Source organism: Haliotis asinina, chromosome 11 (genome assembly GCF_037392515.1).
Source record: "Haliotis asinina isolate JCU_RB_2024 chromosome 11, JCU_Hal_asi_v2, whole genome shotgun sequence".
NCBI lineage: Eukaryota > Metazoa > Mollusca > Gastropoda > Lepetellida > Haliotidae > Haliotis > Haliotis asinina.
In genome coordinates, this window is record NC_090290.1 from 39,616,906 (window position 1) to 39,636,354 (window position 19,449).

The 19,449-nt window shown below is 39.3% G+C and overlaps 1 protein-coding gene across 1 annotated transcript; it reads left to right on the plus strand.

The window, feature by feature from the left end:
* The first annotated feature begins 3,813 nt into the window (after positions 1-3,813).
* LOC137255418 (adhesion G protein-coupled receptor E3-like) lies at positions 3,814-19,239 on the plus strand. Its single transcript, XM_067792861.1, has 4 exons — positions 3,814-4,015; positions 8,030-8,161; positions 17,848-18,606; positions 19,106-19,239. Exons 1-4 carry the CDS (start codon positions 3,814-3,816, stop codon positions 19,237-19,239), a joined length of 1,227 nt encoding a protein of 408 aa, XP_067648962.1.
* Positions 19,240-19,449: the final 210 nt, after the last annotated feature.

The window sequence follows — 19,449 nt, forward strand, 5'->3', positions numbered from 1 at the left end:
CTTCGGCCAATCTGAATCCCAACACCTGTCCGTGCAAGTCCCTCTCGTGCAAAGCAGTTTGGTGTGTACATCTGGAGGCACATATCAATTTAGTATTTGAATAGCAATACTATAACAGATGTAAGAAGCAGATGTTCTTCTACTTCCGTCACGTTTTCCCAAAATAACAATTGTATTCACGGTGAAACAAACAGAAACCCAATTTATCAACTACAAAAGAAAAAATACAAACTACTGACCTGCCACAGACAATTTCTGAAAACGCATGAGATTATTCAAAGTTTCCCCCAAAACTTGAAGTTGAACTATAAACACATCAAACACTTAAGCTCAAGATATTACTGTAAAACAAATATCTTTGAATATGTAGCTGAAAAAAATGTGAAATGAATAGAATATGAAATTGACAGTCCCTTACCACAACACAATCGCAGTGCGTTATTTAAAGAGTACCAACAATTACCTCAATCCAGCTCACATACAACAGTATGGATTTCAAGTCTTTTGATATCAGTAGTGGTCAGTTGTTTAACGCCGCACTCAGCAATATTCCAACTGTATGAAGGCAGCATGTAAATAACTAAGTTTGAACCAGAGGTTTGAACTACGCATTTGGGAAGCTATGGCATGCGTCAACCATGTCAGCTTGGCCACTGATCCCTCAAGTTGCTTCTTCAGAGAAACCCAAGAGTTGCTGGCGACTGTGGTCATTGTGAGAGAAATGACTTTACCTAAAACTATTTTCTGTGACTTTCATAAGAAATGCATTTTCAATTCTTCTGTTTGTGACGTCACATCCATTAGAAAAACATGGAAAATACAGGCTTTATTCCTGCAATGTATGACATAGTGATTTGCCTTTGTGTCACTGGTAATCCAACTATCGGTTTATTCATGCACTTTTTCACAGGACATGATGATGATGATGATGATGATGATAAGACTCCAACGCGATGCTGCTCTCTGGCGTTACAGTATTACCTTGACGGAGTTGTAATTTCAAACCTGCTACTAAGCACTAAACACGACCGTATAGGTCCGTACATCCGCTTTACAGGTAGCCATTTCAAACAGCTGGGTGGATTGAATGCAATGTGGACGAAGTGTGTTGCCCAAGGACATAACACAGTATGAAACCCAGGTTAAAAATGTTTGGTGTTTCCACCGGGATTCGAACCCAGGCTATTGACTTGATAGGCCAGCATGCTAACCACTACACCAGTGTGCCCCAACTGTCAAAACAGTTGTTTCAAAACAATTTAACATACACTTAATTTATTGTGGAAACACTGGCTATTAGAAAATAGCAAATATTGTTCAGCTTGAGTATTTCCAGATATAATGACACAACCAGGTAGAAACTTATTGAAACCATTCTTGGGATTGATTGAGTGTAGGCAAGAATAGAGCTGCTCCAGATACACGAGTCTAACGATCTGTTGACTGAGCGTTTCCTCAAGGTCAGTCAGTGTTACGTTAATATAAATGTTCATCTACTTTTAAAAAAATCAAAAGAGGTCATATCCATACTTCGTGAGTTCGACCTGCCTATGGATTTAGGTTAAATCGAGTTTTCATCAGTTTCCATAAGATAAATCTTGCATGATTACACTCACCAAGTGGGTCAGTATAACTGTCCTTGCCATCACTCTGGATAGCCGACACATCCTTTGAAAAGTCTACAGAAGGCTTCTGTGTGGATGGGATGATTGTCAGCGCAACCACCAAGAAAACCAGACGAGGGCAAAACCAGTCTGAGAAGAACAGAAATAAATTCTTTGATTTCGAGTAAAGATAACCTCCAGTTTGCTACATCATTTTTTTCCCCGTTCTTGTCTTGTATTACAATGAGGGAAATGTGCTGAAAAGGGAAGGTTGCAGTATGAAACATTCGATATACCCAAAGTAAGGGAATTCTTCTGCAGGGATTACTGAATGCTTGATCCTTTTGAATTTAGCATACAGGAGAGACACTTTACACTTGGACAAAGTTGTGTTTGGTGTTCTGTGTTGATTCCCAAGTTAAAACTTTAAGGTAATTGGACAATAGTCTGTAAAATTTATGTGTTTTGGCGTGAAACCAATAATTTGAAATATTTTCAACCTAACTGAGTTCACAAATCAACATAAATCACCAGAAAGAATTAGGTGCTGGTGAGAAATAGGGTAGCAGAAAGCATTCAAAAGCAGCAATATACACATCCTCGATATCTCCAGGGTAGACATTCCGATAAGAGTCCACTATACCTCGGATGAATCTACGGCTTGGCCCGATGAATTTGTTACCTCCCATGGTTAGCTTTTTATGCAATCAGGTACTAGTATCAACGTTGGGAAGTTGAGCGTACCAATCACAATTCGCTTTCACTTCTTAAATTGTCTAACCGATTAAACTTGGCAACACAAACCATGCAGACGTACTCTGAAAGAGGTAGAAGGACTTCTTGTTTATTTTGTTTAAAGTTTTGGACCTGTCCATTTGTCTGTATGGTTTCCCTAAAATCCAAGTCGCACTGCGAATAAATCTCCGCAGCTGCTACCGCTATCTTTGTTGACACTGGCAAGTTCAGTTGTAACGACGGCTTAGCTGATTGGCTACTGTGAGAATGCGGAGCCAGCAAAGGGAGGTATTTAAATTATCAGGGAACACGTAGATTCATCCAGGGTATAGTGTAGACTCATGGAAACGTATGTTCTGGAGACATCGAGCTTGCAATATACAGTGTTCATAACATTTAGGTCTCGGCAACAGTCGTCACTGATCAACAGCATGAGCATCGCTCTGCGCAAATGGGAATGATGACGTGTCAACCAAGTCAGCAAGTCTGACCACCCGATCCCGTTAGTCGCCTCTTACGGCAAGCATAGTCGCATTTTATGGCAAGCATGGGTTGCTGAAGGTCTATTCTACTCCGGACCTTCACGGGTCGTCACTTCTGAAATATTCGAAGGCTGGTTATCCATGGTGAAAAGAGATCGTAAGGCATTTGCTGTTTTTCACGTAACGTGATGTGTGGGATGAGAAGCAGGGCACATATTTTCGAAGCTCTCTTAACGCTAAGATACCATACCATAAGTACCATAAGTTAACATCAACTTCCGACTATCTTAGCACTAAGAGCGCTTCGAAAATCTAGGCCAAGGGAGTTTATTTAGCTAGTATTTCGGAATAGAAGAGTGGAGAAGCATATATAGTTTGTATATTAATTGTAGAGTTTCCAACAATTGTGTTGCCCTGATTCTTACGAATCTTTGTCATAAACAGAAGACCGAACATTTTGACACTATCATTGAAGCATACACATTTCGTATATTAACAGTAGAGCTGGTTTGTTTTCAATAACTGCATCACACATTTATTTAGCTATAGAAATGATAAACGTGGAGAAGCAGAAGTTCCATGGTGTCTACCTTGTGGCACTGACAAGTTTGTTGTTTAACACCATACTTACCCATATCCCAGACACACGAATAATCGAGTCTGGACTTGGCAATACAGTGATCAACATTATGATCATCATTCAAGGAAACTGAGATGGAATGACACATGTAGCAGTAGATATGGTAGGTGGTATGACTACATCCCCATGTATTCTATGCTACAGGGTTAGTTACGGCCCCTTGAGTATGTCATTAGGTGCGAAGCTGAATGCAGAACAACCGTGCGTTTTCCTAGTGTTTTAGTCAAACTGACGAGCGAAACGTATGTTCTGGAGACATCGAGCTTGCTATATACAGTGTTCATAACATTTACGTCTCGGCAGCAGAGGTCACTGATCAACAGCATGAGCTACGCAATTGGGAACCGATGACATGTGTCAACCAAGTCAGCGAGCTGAATGCAGAACAGCCGTGCGTTTTCCTAGTGTTTTAGTCAAACTGACGAACGATCAGCGCTGTCGCAGCTACCTCGAGCACGACGAAGATGAAGTTGGACCGGTCTTGCTGTTCCGGGGAGGGCGTGTCATGCTGCTAGAGGGTAAGTTCGTCCCCGAGAGGTTCGAGTCGTTTGCCGGTGAGCAAGTTGTATTGTCCTTGTCGTCGTCGACTATTTTGAACGTTCGTGGTTTTCGCGTTGGAGTTCATAATTGATGAAATGGGTGTTTTGCATGCGTTTCTCAGCGTGCTCGGCTTGTGTAGCTTGCAGTCGCTCCACGTCCAAAATGTGACGCTTCCATTCCACTTAGATATCGGCCGCGTTCGACGTACTTAATATTACGGCTACAGCCGCCGAGTCGTTCCGCTTCCGGTTGCGTATCTTAGGACAACCAATGGGACCGCAGTTAACTCTGTAGCATACCCTACAGAGGGATGTACTCCTACCCCCACCATATCTGCTACTCGTGTCAATCAAGTCAGTGAGTCTGCCTATCCGACATATACGAGACCACAAGCCATGAATTCGTTATTACAGGGATGGGCCCAATCTGTAATAATGATTACAGCTATTGGATCCCAATCAGGACTGTTGAACTCAATCAATCTGGGCCAACATAGCCTGGCATTTATATTTCAGATTGAGACAATCACAGCAAACAGGGATTCACACTGCTCATAGTCACCCAATATAACGGAGCTGATCACCATTGTACTCCGAGCCGAAATGAATGTAGTGTAATACCTACAAAGAACTAAACATTGTTACACAACAGTGTTATTACGTTAGGAACTTTCACAAATCAAACAGATCGCCGCAAAGTGATTACAATGACATTACATGTGAAAGCAGCAATACATTATCCAATACTCTTAATATTACAGAGGTACTAAAAGTGCAGTGACGAACGCCACGTAACGTCAACGATAACGACATAGAAGTGCAGTGGTAAATATGCCCAAATAGTGAGTGAGTAGGTTTAGTTTAGCAAGAATATTTCAGCTATATGGCGGCAGTCACATGAGCCAGTTCAATGGTGCACATATGCGTTGCCATCTGTTGTAAAGGACATGCTCACGAAGCCGTTAATCAGACTAAATATTTTCATACTATTGCGGCATCAGAATAAAGGTAAAACCGCTGAAAACGAATTCAAAAGCATATTATTCATTAGTGAAAAAAGATGACAGAAGCAATTCAGTTATCAACATTACGAGCATCGGCTGTATTTTCCCCAGGGAGTTGCGATTGATGATACGACCTGTAGTTTGAGTTTGACATACGAATATCGAGGAGAATATTTGTATGATATGATTTGTATGTTAACGCTGTAAAATATACATTAATATAAATAAATATAAATAGGATCTACAATGTCTCGTGAAGGTGCTCATGAAGCCGTTCTGGGAACAAAACAAATTTATAATGTGATGACACCCGGTGTTTGGCAGAATATAAGATTAACTGCTGAAAATGATTTCGAAAATATATTACTCATGTGTTTAAGAATTGATAAAAATCACTCACTCGCCATCGTCCAAATTGAATTAAACGTCTCTGGGCAGGCTGAGTAAAGTTTCTCTGCGTTCGGATCTTACGATCAACTATAGGGATCTGTTCACGATAACAGGCGCTTTTAACAGAGGATAGGATGTTACCGGCACTGAAAACAAATGCCCATGAGCTTTTAATGTGCATTTACTAGTAAATTTCATTTATGGGAATGAAGAGCAAGGTATACTCTAAATGATGCACGCATTAACTCATTGTTATTGTTCACTGTGTGCCTTGATCTGATTGTCACGACAGAGGCTTTTAGTTATAGCATTAATGTGCTGATTTCACAGCTGCAAAACCCAATCTTGGTGGACAACGTGTGTGCTCATCCTGGACGGCATACTTCAAAGCAACTTCTATTATTTTTTCACTGTTTTTGTCTGAGTGATTTATTGTGAACAGGCCACTGTTAGTTACCCAGCGTCCGTCTGCTTTATCAGCACATCATCGTGTCAGAGATAACTGTGAAGATTAAATACACAAAATCCCTAACGTAAACCCGAGGTAATCCAGAAACCTGCACTCAACGATTACGAGAACATTAATCAATGTTGTAGTAATGTTGAGGGTAAATATACCGTAAATATGATGACCTGAACGGTCCGAGTGAGTTTGGCTTTACGCCTCTTTTCGTACAGAACTATGAGTGAGTTAGTTAGGATGATTTTACGCCTCTTTTAGCAATATTCCAGCAATATCACTGCCGGGGACACCAGAAATAGACTTCACGCACTCATGTGGGGAATCAAACCCGGGTCTTCGAGCGAGCCCTTTAACCACTGGGCTTCTCCACCAACCCTGAAATGTCTGAAACATCTGGTGACCCGTTGTAGTTCCAGTCATCAGTATGTACCAGCAATGTCCCATCAGGTATTGTAAATATGAACGGTTTTGAAGATGTTGAACAAGTTTGCTTTCCCTAACGTAATTACCAGAATGGCGTTTGACGGAATTGGTAGGATATTAACTTCCACTGTTGTATGTGTTGCCAGTATTTCCTTTTTGGGAACATGTTGACTCAAGCAGTTGCACTAATGGTTTCATTGGATCTGATTCTACCAAAAACACCATTCCGTCACAATCAGACTTCAGAGTGATGTTATTCTACATCTTAACAGTAAAAGGTTCTTATTGATTGATGAAATCAGTGTAATTGTACCAGCGCCTACATTTAGACATGTACATACGCCACATGTGTAATGGTTTCAAACAGCCAGAGTGCCAGCCGGTAGTTCTTGCAGCGCTGGCTTTCTAGGAAGGCGGGACATGGTCGGGCGAAGCCGTTTGCCAGGCAAGTGGTTTAGTCAAAACTGGGTATTCGTGAGTCAGTGAATGAGGTATATTTCCAGGCTCGTTGGCAATGTTTCAGTTATGTCATTACTAAAACGATATATATTCATAACAAGTAAAGCTCCATTTCCAAAAGGAGCAGCGGGGTAGCCTAGTGGTTAAAGCGGTCGTTACCTCGAAGACTGGGTTGTATTCCCTACAAGAGAAGACCCATGAGGGTCCCAGGGTACAATAGGGCTTCAGTAACCCATGCTCGCTATAAAAGGCGGCTGTGCTTGTCGTAAGAGGTGACTAATGGGGTCGGGTCGCTGACTCGGTTGACACATGTCATCGGTTCCCAGTTGCGCAGATCGATGCTCATGTTGTTGATCACTGGATTGTCTGGTCCAGACTCGATTATTTACAGACCGCCGCCATATGGCTGGAATGCTGCTAAGTGCGGCGTAAAACTAAACTCACCCTTCACCCTCACCCTACATGGTTAGAATATGTGAACCAAATTACTGGCATTCCTCGCCATGGTATTGCTGTAACATTGCTAAAAGTGGCACAATACGAAACTCACTCACTCCATTTTAAAATCCCCCTACAAAGGACAGTAAAGCAAGTATAATATCACAGTGTAAAAATTATGATTGGCATGTAACTTCAAAATATACCACTATTTCGGGCGATACAATTTTAAAACGGGATCAATGACGGTAGATCACCACACAAGGCATCATGGGGCCTTAGAGTACTTTTGCTACCTGCATGGACCGAAGCCGGAGTTTTACCATCCATCCAGCTGTTGGTATTACCCGTGAAGATTTGGCATAGAATTGATCTTCAGTAACCCATTTTGTGTCAAAAGAGGCGCCTAACGGGATAGAGTGATCTATATCTATGCTAGGCGTGTTGTTTAATGCCGTTGGCCACATGGTTTATAACTATCTTTAGCTATTACCAGTGTATGGCCAACCAACTTTAAAGCTTTCACGGCCCCTGTAGATCGGCGATAAAACTGGCCTTCAGCAACCAATGCTTGTCGTAAGAGGCATCTTGTGGGATCGGGTGGTCGGACACGCTGACTTGGTTGACACGTACCTTAATTCCGTAGACCGATGCTCATGCTGTTGATCACTGGATTGATTGTTCGGTCCAGACTCGTCTATTTCCAGACCGCCGTCAAATATCCAGGATACAGCGGTGTTAAACAACAAACGATCCAAATTGTCTTCAATGTCCGCATGAAGAGTTTTGATAATTAGTATTCACCTAAATGAACAATGATATTCATGACAAGTATCCATTGCCTGTTTGCAGGTGCCAGCCCGTTTAGCTGGGTTCTGTGGGTGCTGCTGGCGTGTTTCCATGCCACGAAGAGTGGACCCACACCAAGCGTGCAGGTGCCCCCTATCGGAGACAGAGACAACACGACGTTCCTCGATCCCGTGGGTGAGTAGAGCTTGCTTCCCAACATAATTTCCGTCTGTTTAGGTGGTGTGACTGAACACAAGAAGACAGTGTTTTTCATGTGCATCTGACCATATCAGACAGTGAAATCTGAAGTCACTTCTGAACACCAGTTTTAGCCCATAACAGATGTGGTGATATCTGGTCGGTCGGACATCGCAGATATCTACCCCTCAGGCCTCTCAGACAATGTGAATGAGTTTTTAATATTAATATGGTTGTGTTAGACGATCAAGATACTACAAGGGCTATTACTAGGATACAGGCATATAACATCACTCTCGAGGCTTTAGCACTATATCTAAAAAGGGGATATGAAAAACCCATGAAACCCCCCAAGCATCTCCTATAAATAGATTTAGCCATAAAATGAGGCAGATGGCATGAAGTCAAAGTCGTACTTTTGGACTTTGGTTCGGAACCGCAAAATAAAGTGGGCGAGGTTATTTTTATGCCGTACTCAAGAATAGTCAAACTAAACTGAACAACAAAAGAAAGCAACGTTCGAGTCATAAAAGTAAGCGTTCGTGTTTATGGAACGTTAATGGTAAAATGACGTAATGATCCCAGAGGACTTGACGTCATGCGATTTGACGTCCGTACGAAGTATTCACACAACCCTCCCTCTCTCCCTCCCCACCTCACACACACAGTGTAACAAAACCATAATTATAGCACGTGCATCGACCGTTCTGATCAGAGAGTATGCATTTCACTCTTAAGGGTATCCCTGATAAATGTTAGTGTCAAAAAATAGTTCAGTATTCACGATAGAGGGTGCAAACGCCACACAAACGATGCCTAGACTAACGACCGAGCAGAGGGGAATGGCCGATAGAAATGTTGCACGGAGGTAGTTCTTCAACCACTGTAGCCAGGGCCTGTTCGATTATGTTAACCCGGTCTTTGTTTCTGGAAAACTATGCACTCGATCACGTCGAAACCTGAAACTGGGTTCTGAAACTTCGAAACCATCTCCGAGGCAGGTTTCGGTTTCGTGTACTCTCACAACAAACATGGCGGAGACGAAAGTCAAGGACAGGTAAGCAAATTCATCGTTGTTTTGGTTTAATCGGCTGCTTAATTTTGAAACGTGAACGGTACTGAAGCCACAACTCAAATTTCCAGTATGTATGTATGTATGTATGTATGTATGTATGTATGTATGTATGTATGTATGTATGTATGTATGTATGTATGTATGTATGTATGTATGTATGTATGTATGTATGTATGAATGTATGTATGTATGTATGTATGTATGTATGTATGTATGTATGTATGTATGTATGAATGTATGTATGTATGTATGTATGAATGTATGAATGTATGTATGTATGTATGTATGTATGTATGTATGTATGTATGTATGTATGTATGTATGTATGAATGTATGAATGTATGTATGTATGTATGCATGAATGCATGTATGTATGTATGTATGTATGTATGAATGTATGTATGTATGTATGTATGTATGTATGTATGTATGTATGTATGTATGTATGTATGTATGTATGTATGTATGTATGTATGTATGAATGTATGTATGTATGTATGTATGTATGTATGTATGTATGTATGTATGTATGTATGTATGAATGTATGTATGTATGTATGTATGTATGTATGTATGTATGTATGTATGTATGTATGTATGTATGAATGTATGTATGTATGTATGTTTGTATGTATGTATGTATGTATGAATGTATGTATGTATGAATGTATGTATGTATGTATGTATGTATGTATGTATGTATGTATGTATGTATGTATGTATGTATGTATGTATGAATGTATGTATGAATGTATGTATGTATGTATGTATGTATGTATGTATGTATGTATGTATGTATGTATGTATGTATGTATGTATGTATGAATGTATGTATGTATGTATGTATGTATGAATGTATGTATGTATGTATGAATGTATGTATGTATGTATGTATGTATGTATGTATGTATGAATGTATGTATGTATGTATGTATGAATGTATGTATGTATGTATGTATGTATGTATGAATGTATGAATGTATGTATGTATGTATGTATGTATGTATGTATGTATGTATGTATGTATGTATGTATGTATGAATGTATGTATGTATGTATGTATGTATGTATGTATGTATGTATGAATGTATGTATGTATGAATGTATGTATGTATGAATGTATGAATGTATGTATGTATGTATGTATGTATGTATGTATGTATGTATGTATGAATGTATGTATGAATGTATGTATGTATGTATGTATGTATGAATGTATGTATGTATGTATGTATGAATGTATGTATGTATGTATGTATGTATGTATGTATGTATGTATGTATGTATGAATGTATGTATGTATGTATGTATGTATGTATGTATGTATGTATGTATGAATGTATGTATGTATGAATGTATGAATGTATGTATGTATGAATGTATGTACGTATGTATGTATGTATGTATGTATGAATGTATGTATGTATGTATGTATGTATGTATGTATGTATGTATGTATGTATGTATGTATGTATGTATGTATGTATGATTGTATGTATGTATGTATGTATGTATGTATGTATGTATGTATGTATGTATGTATGTATGTATGTATGTATGTATGTATGTATGTATGTATGTATGCATGCAGGCATGTGTTTAGCTATTACCCCTTTTAAAATTGCTGACATTCTTTCATGCTATTCCCAGAAATAAACAATGTCTACGTACGACCAAATCTCTTTGAGGTTAATGCTGTCATAATAGTTCTACACAAATGTCCGTGCGTCTGTCAGTTTCTCTCTCTGCTTGTGTCCCTTGATACCTTTGTTCAAATATATACGTCATTTTCATTACATACACTGATTTTCATCTCGGCTGTATACATTTCAGCATTCGCAAGACGTTGATCGTAGAACAAACACCTAGCCATCGCTGCGCATGCTGTCCACAGACTGGTTGATTTGTACCAGGAATCTGAGGCCAAATTCAATCCCGAGAAGCATATGAAATAAGAGATTTTGTTTGAAATTACCAGAAAACTTCCAGGGGATTCATGAACAAAAACATGACAAGTGTACAAGTACAACAAAAATCGAAGAATATAAACAAGAAATATCGAGATCACAACGACACCTCTGGGAACAACCGAAAAAGCTGTCCATTCTATGAACGATTGCATGAGATGTTTGTTCACATGCCGAAAGTACAGTGTTATCAAACCTGCCACAGACGAAAAAAGAGAAATTTGGAAGGAAAAACTGATTCTAGTTCAGATGAAAATGATGCAAGTCTTGTCTGTCACACACAGAAAGCCCCGGAAGAAAGTATAGTCTGATGTTAAGGGTGACATTTCAACATTTCTACAATAACAAAATAAAAATCAGCAAAGAGTCTTGTAAATTATTACAAAGATACAAGAGGACCGAATGAGAATGTTCGAATCATTCTTGGATGTGTTGAAAAAAGGAAACTTTTTTTATTATTGCCAATCTGTTCAAGTTAGTTAGTGAGTTAGTGAGTTTAGTTTTACGTCGCACTTAGCAATATTCCAGCTATATGGCGACGGTCTGTAAATAATCGAGTCTGGACCAGACAATCCAGTGATCAACAACATGAGCATCGATCTGCGCAATGGGGAACCGATGACATGTGTCAACCAAGTCAGCTAGTCTGACCACCCGATCCCGTTAGTCGCCTCTTACGACAAGCATAGTCGCCTTTTATGGCACGCATGGGTTGCTGAAGGCCTATTCTACCCCGGGACCTTCACGGGTCCCAATCTGTTCAAGATGTTCATTAGGTTATGTTTGAAGGTGCAAACAAACCGAACTGTGTGTGATGCAGACGTTTGTTTTGCAGAAATGAAACATTTTCTGTTGGTGGTTTTAATATATAATTATATTTCTGTCCATTTGTTTACAGGAAAGTGTCAAGAAAGCCAAGGTGAACATGAAAATGGCACATGTGTTATCCAATGAATCTGTTAGTGTCATACAATTACTTTTTACGGTTGTACATTTTATTTCAGACCATGTTTATTTCTGATGTCGTGTCGTTCGTCTGCTAATCAGTACTTTCTGGTGCCAGGCGATTTATATTACTGCAGCATATTTCTTTATTTTGTGCAGTAAAAGTGAAGTAACAGTTGTGTTCATCTCTTTCATACATGAAGCCACAAAACCATGAACACAAAGCGATCATTTTCTTTGTATTGTTAAATTAAAACAAATTGCACAAGTTGAAATTTATTTGTCTCTGGTTAATTCCGTCTCGCGTTTGATAGGACAATCATCCATTCGTCACTACTCGCCCCTTTCCGTAACACGCCAAGAAGACTCGTGTCCCTGTCGATGCTTATGTGCGTAATCGCTACAGTGCTTTGATAAAAATAATGCTCACTACCTAAATCCTTTATGGCATTACCTTGTTTCTTAAAAAAGTCATGAAACATATATTTCGTCTTTCTGAAAGTACTCAGAACGTAACTGAACAGAATTGTGCTCTCTGATAGGAAGTGTTTGAAAAGAATAAGAAGGTGAGAGATTCAAACACACGAACCTACGTTTGTTGACATAAGGGCTCTCACTGGTCCAAGTGAATGCATTTCTAACGACATGCGGGCTTGTTGTGGTTACTCCAATTTCAGTAAATGTAATTATAAACTGATACGAGTTCAAACAATAATATTATACTTGTATTTAAGTAATCAACTTTAAACGTTGATCTTTGGCATATATTTCACATCTCTGGGAATAATTTTGTCTTATCTTTATTTTGGTGATTCATACGTGCTTCAGCGAATTCAATTAAAATTCCACTTGAGGTATGGCAGTTACATTAATGTTCATTTTGAGAAATATTTCAATATCATTTTGAATTTCTGCTTTGGAATTTAATGCAGCGGAGTTCTTTGTAATTTTTTGTTTGTCTTGCATATTCAGTGAAACATATCCCATTTGTGAATATTAAACCCCAGTCAGGAATGTTATTTGGAATATAAGGTGAACCACTGGTAATAATTAACATTATATAACAACCTTTTAGTTCAAGGAGGTTTAGTTCTTTAAAATGAATGAAATCCTTCCAAAGGGGCACGAATCGTTTTTGGCATTGTCCCCAAAAAACACGAGTTGGTCACGAATGCAACGATCCTGTTAGCCTCGACTTACGACAAGCATAGGTTACTGAAGATCAACTCGAGTAGCAAAGTCAGGTTATTTGGAGCGCCCGCAGTACGGCTTTGACTGTTGTCATCCGTCTTATTCTGAGGTAAATCCATTACCTCTGTATAAAACTAACGCCCACGGCAGTGACAGTGTGTGCCTATGTCAAAAAGGCGTTATAGTCATGCTACTATTTTCCAGCATGTATTTTAGCTATATTTCTCCAAGCCACAAAGTACTAAGTATGCATATTTCGTTCAAGCAGGTTTAGTTCTGGTGAAAATGAATACCCAGTCCCTTACACCCCTCCAAAAAACCAAAAAAAAAACAAAACAAAAAAAACCCCAACCCCCCCAAAAAAAAAACAAAAACAAAACAAAAAAACAAACAAACAAACAAAAGAACACACACACACCTACACCTATTTATTTCTTGAGAGATTATATTGTACCAACGATGATCTATCTTTACGTTTTCTAACACTTGTTGTTTTCATTCTTTATGTATCGAATGAATCATCAACTCATATCAGATGAAGTAGCAGTTAATATACCATTATTGAAAAGCACTTTGAATAAAACTACTTATCTCGTGCAATCCATCGTGGGTCCTGTCAACAGCAGTCAAAAGTGTTTGGGCGGTGGGCTAGCTCAATGGTAAACGCGTTCAATCATCAAACCGAAGGTCCGGGTTTCATTCCTCACTTCGGTTCAATGTGTTAAGCCCATTTTTGGTGTGCCTCGCCATGATATTGCTGGAATATTGCTACACACGGCGAAAAACCCAATTCACTCGCTCATTCAAAAGTTTTTCCGACACAAACCTAAAACACATTTTATTAATTTATAACTAAATATTTACGTGAGGATTGTGAAACTAACATGAAAATAAATGGTAAACCTTTGAGATCAATTTAGTTTTTAGATGGGTCAGGCATTGTGAAACTACATAGCAAGAGTCATCATACACACGTGAAAGGTGCTACGTGAAAGGTGCTTCTAAATATTCCTCTGTTTGTGCCAGGTAAAATATCAAAACCGACTGCGAAAGAGAATTACAATTTTTGATAATCATTTTAATTCAACTGAGTGTCTCTGAGTGTTTCAAAATGTTATCAATAAAATGTTATCAGATTACTTTTATACTAACAAGACAAACTGACTGAGTCAGGACATGTCTGTGTATCAACTAACTCATCAAATTACCACGTGGATACTTAGTACTCAAAATCCAATTACCACTTTGTCCAGTGCTTGAAAAGTTCCCGTTGTATTCTGACGGAAGCATCAGCAAAGTCACATCCAAAATTTCAAATTTCACATGTGAGTAATGTCGGTCACGAGATATTACTCAACACAACACTTTCCAACACAATTGCACAAAAAGAACAACGATCTTTCATTTGGTACCTCTTGGATAACGGTATACGCTCAGATTATGTAAGACAAATATGTTTAGAATAGTTATTGTAAACCAAAAGTTACTGTGTTCTGTAATCTGATTGGTTGAAAAACAAATGGTATTAGATTCCAGGAAACTGCAAGACTGTTCACTGCGTATTGACACGTTGTTTTGTTGTGTCATCCACTTTGGTGACGCCCTTCAAATCATATTGAGACGTAAATTTAGAATGACGTCACAAATGAGCAACTCCAGATTCTACCATGGGAACCAGTTGAAACAGCCAGCTGATGACACTTCACTGTCGTACCCCTACTCGATGTAAACGACTGCAGACAGTAAAACCCCATTGGTTTACTTTTTTGTTTACAATGTCGATAAACATCATGGGTGTTACTGAGTATTTGAAGCACGGGAATATTTCATTTTGAAACTTCCTGCTGACGCCGTCGGTTCCAAAATTTTTAATGCATTCCCGTACTTCAAATACTCAAAAACACCCGAAAATTGGCCAACACATATGATGTTTATCTCCTAATTGCACGATTTTCCGTCATAATCAACAGTCAAAGATTTGGATTGCTTGGTTTAGATATAGACGTGTCAGTATTTTAAGGACACGTCTGTTGTAGGGTTTTAAAGACATTTTGTCCAGGTATTCAAGCTGTCATTGTTTATAATATATTGACAGCTGAGATTTCTGTGTCCATTCAGTTTTAGTTTGAAACCATTTATAACAAGCCATGTTTCAAATTGCTTTTGTTATGCAATTGCATTTTTATGCAAGTTCCGTTCTAGCGGACCTTGACCTATCCCATACACAAATACCATAAATGTTTCTTTCATATTTTATTTCCTAAAGTTTGTGATGCAATTATTGCAGGTTTTGCGTTTTGTGCGTGGTACCAAGGTAGAAACTGGGGAAAATGGGGATCTTCAGGCTAGAATATAGCAAAACCATTTTGCTTGAGGTTGACAGATAATATGTATAAAATTAAAACATAAAAACAGCTGAATTTTTATCATGATCTAGGTGAGGTCGGCTACTTTTGGGTCGCCCCGAGTAGAGATGCAATAAATGATTGAGAAAATGAGTGTATGTTGACTTTAAGCAAATCTATTTTGACCATGCCCAATACGACAGTACATAGATCCGCTCTCGAACGTTTTCTGAAAGCTGTAAGCAAGGTAAAATTTCATTTAAGTCATACAAAATCCGCAATGTTGGAGCGAAAAAGGGGTGAAATAGGTTGGTTCATTACAGTCTAAATATTTTCGAAACCATGGAATTTCACTTACTAGAATCTAGCAATAACGTACCAGATATTTAAGTGATTCATGCACAGAAATGTACCCTTTCTTTTCAGATCTTAACTCGAATTTGTCCTGCAACTTTGAGAGTTGCAATGAACGATGCTGGAAAGAAAATAGGTTGGGCACTGAAGAATTTGAGTTGCTCATGAAAGGTGATGGATGGTTATCTGATGACATACACTGGGGAACACTTGCAGGGGCTTCTGGAGGCCCGAAAATATGTCATTGTGACGAAATGTGTATAATTTATGGGGACTGTTGCTATGATTTCTTCTCTGAATGTCACGATACTAATTTGTCAACTCTGTTCTCGAATGTGTCAAATTTGAATGATGTTTATACAGCGACGAAAAGTTTAATGAATGACACTTCTTCTTTCGAAGCAAAAATGCTAGTCTTTATGTTCAGATCCTGTCAAAAGGGTGAAGGGTTTGATGTTGGGACCAATGGTTATTGGATGATTTCTAAATGTCCCCACAATACTAATTCACGTGTAGCCGACAAATGTACAACTGAAACAATGACTCCCCTTACTAGTTCCCCAGTGACACTGAAACAAAGTCCAGAAGTGATATTCCGTAACGTCTACTGTGGCATTTGTCATGGGTTTGAAGTAACAGATTTGCTACAATGGAACACAAGTGCTGTTTGCCCGCACACCAATCCTGATAGCTATGCAAGATTATTGGATGAACTCAAATCCGGCAATTGCACAATCAACAGTACACCAACAGAAGACACAAAGGTAAGAACATGCCACGAACGGGGTTTGGACAGCTGCTCACACACTGAACAGGATGTCGATCTTAACGTTCTGATGTGCAGGAGCTACCACAACATGGTAAACATGGCTGGACAGCGCTACAGAAACCCCCATGACATCTTAGTACAACAAAAGGACTTGAATCAGATGGACGTAACTTGCCCTGAACTACAACCAATCTCACAGATTGCCAATGGATATGGCGGTGCAAATATTGAGTCAGGCGGCCTAAAAATCCTGTTTAGCTTCAATACACAAGGTGTGCAGCCTGGAAAAAATCAAATGATTATTCCTCCAGGAAACTGCAAGGTGGACGAAGTCTTTGACCATTATTATGACATTTGTAGAAAACTGCTGTGTCAAAAGGGCAATGTTGCTGTCAACGGATCTTGCGTCTTTAATGGAACTAATATTCTGAGTGAGACACTCTATTTTGTCCCACATCAAGTAACTCCTGGTCACTTTTATCTTAATTTCTCAATTAATTTTGGAAATGACGAAATGACTGGGACAAAGTTAAAGTATTCTATGAATATTACCTTTGTTGAAGATTTTATCACAGGTTTGCAATTTCTCGTCTCTAATATATCAACCTCTTCATTATTTAACGAAGACGATGCCACTGATCATATTCTCTATTCGCGTATTGATTTCGGTATTGAAATAATAACACATTCGGATTTAACACTGGCGATACTCGTGCATGAGCTAACGCAAATAAGAAAATTGTTTCACAAAGAAAGCAGCGCCGACCCTCAAACCGTATCAGATGTATTCTTATCGAATGGGTATATGCAGAATTTCACGTGCATTAAAGGGAAATCCATTACCTTACAAAATGCATCCTTGACCACAAACAATGAAACAATGTATGTTCATGACAGTGACACTCTTTACCTACTGGAGAGGATAGGGTTTGTTATTCAGTACGATAATACGACTGCAATCCTTGCCGAATCCATGATTTGTGGTATTCCTCTAAACTGTGATTTTAGCATTCTTAATCGTTCCGATTTTGAGCTAGATAGTGCTGAACTAAAAGCTATCCACTCTGACCAAGTGCTTGAAGAAGATTCCTTCTTCATACTTGAAGAAAAGGTATACGCCTGCAACACGTTTAACCACTCTCGACCCAAGAGCAACATTCTAATATTCTTTAAATACGATCACATTCAGGGCATTCTGACCTATGTGACGTCTGGTGTTTCCATGGTCAGTCTATTGACCACAGTAGTCGTGTATTCACTTCTACCTGAGCTGAGAAATCTACCAGGTCGTCTAACCATGTCTTTGTCCGCCACCCTGCTTCTTGCTCAGACTCTTCTGCTGCTCATTCACCTGCCCACGGGATGGCTGTGTCAGGCTCTTGCCATCACTCTGCACTTCTCCTGGCTTTGCTCCTTCATGTGGATGACAGTCATGTCTATGAGTTTGGCTCATACTTTCCAAAGCAAAACAAAACAGGCGCTTTCACGCAGGGCTGACACAACGTATGCACTGTTTAGTCTCCTTGCATTCGGCATCCCAGCAGTCATCGTTGGTGTTTCGGTTTTTATTGATCTCCTTAATGTCCCTGGTTTTGATATTGGTTACGGAGCATCCGAAGTATGCTGGATCGCTAATTCCTCAGCATCACTCTTAGTGTTCGGGCTACCGGTTGGTCTCAGCGTTGCAGCCAACACAATCTCTTTCGTGATTACGTACTACAACATCGAGAAGAGTCTCAAGCTTTCAAAGAACGTGTCAAGTACTGGGAATGACAAATCCCGGTTTGTCATCTACAGTAAGCTGTTCATAATAATGGGTCTTACATGGGGATTTAGTTTCATTGCGGGCTTTGCAAATGTACCTTCCCTTTGGTATATCTTCATCATTATGAATGGACTTCAGGGTTTCTACATTTTATGTAGCTTCATCTGTACGGAGAGGGTTAAATTGATGCTAAGGAAGAAATTGACAGGCATGGCATCGCGGCATGACATCACTTCGACAGTGTATACAACTGCCTTAACTTAATCATAAGACTGGTGACCATTTTTTCTGCGTCGTTTACCAACTTGTGTGGAGTTTACGAAAGGAAAGAATGCAGATACACACATACACACAAGTACAGAAAAACCCTTTACTTTATATCCCAAACACATCCATGCAGGAAGTGTTTTGCTTTTGGATTAATCTGGTATTGAGCGTCCGTGAAAACAGAATTGGGCATTTAGGTGCTAGGTATGCTTGATGCACCCTCCAGAGTCAAAAGATACACAGTGGGTACCTTTTGATTTCAGTGGTACAAGCCACCTGCATTCTAATGGAGATCATTCTGAGCTTTGGCGATCAGATGTCATACCTGTTTGATTCAAACGTGTTCTCAGGTTGTGAACTGACCGTCTACTGCATTTCATGTCACCTGCATGCCTGATGCATGCCTGGTGCATGCCAAATATGCGTTCACGTTCAACATTTGTGAGCCGAATAATGCTTATCTCTCAAGGACTGTAAACGTGAGTTTGTTTGTTAGTCGCCAAAAATTATTCTACATACGAGTTGGTGGTTAGGCACATGAAATTGTGGCCACGTGACCCCACACGCGTGCATGATAGCGTTTTCATAAAATAGCGTGCTGCATGCA

What these genes read in the sequence shown, in the direction of transcription:
- LOC137255418 (XM_067792861.1), top strand. Translation starts at nt 3,814, where the DNA reads ATGTGTCAACCAAGTCAGCGAGCTGAATGCAGAACAGCCGTGCGTTTT. An exon ending in GACGTTCCTCGATCCCGTGG is followed by an intron (nt 8,162 to 17,847) that starts GTGAGTAGAGCT and finishes ATTTTGAGCTAG; the next exon opens with ATAGTGCTGAACTAAAAGCT. An exon ending in ATCCCGGTTTGTCATCTACA is followed by an intron (nt 18,607 to 19,105) that starts GTAAGCTGTTCA and finishes TTTTGATTTCAG; the next exon opens with TGGTACAAGCCACCTGCATT.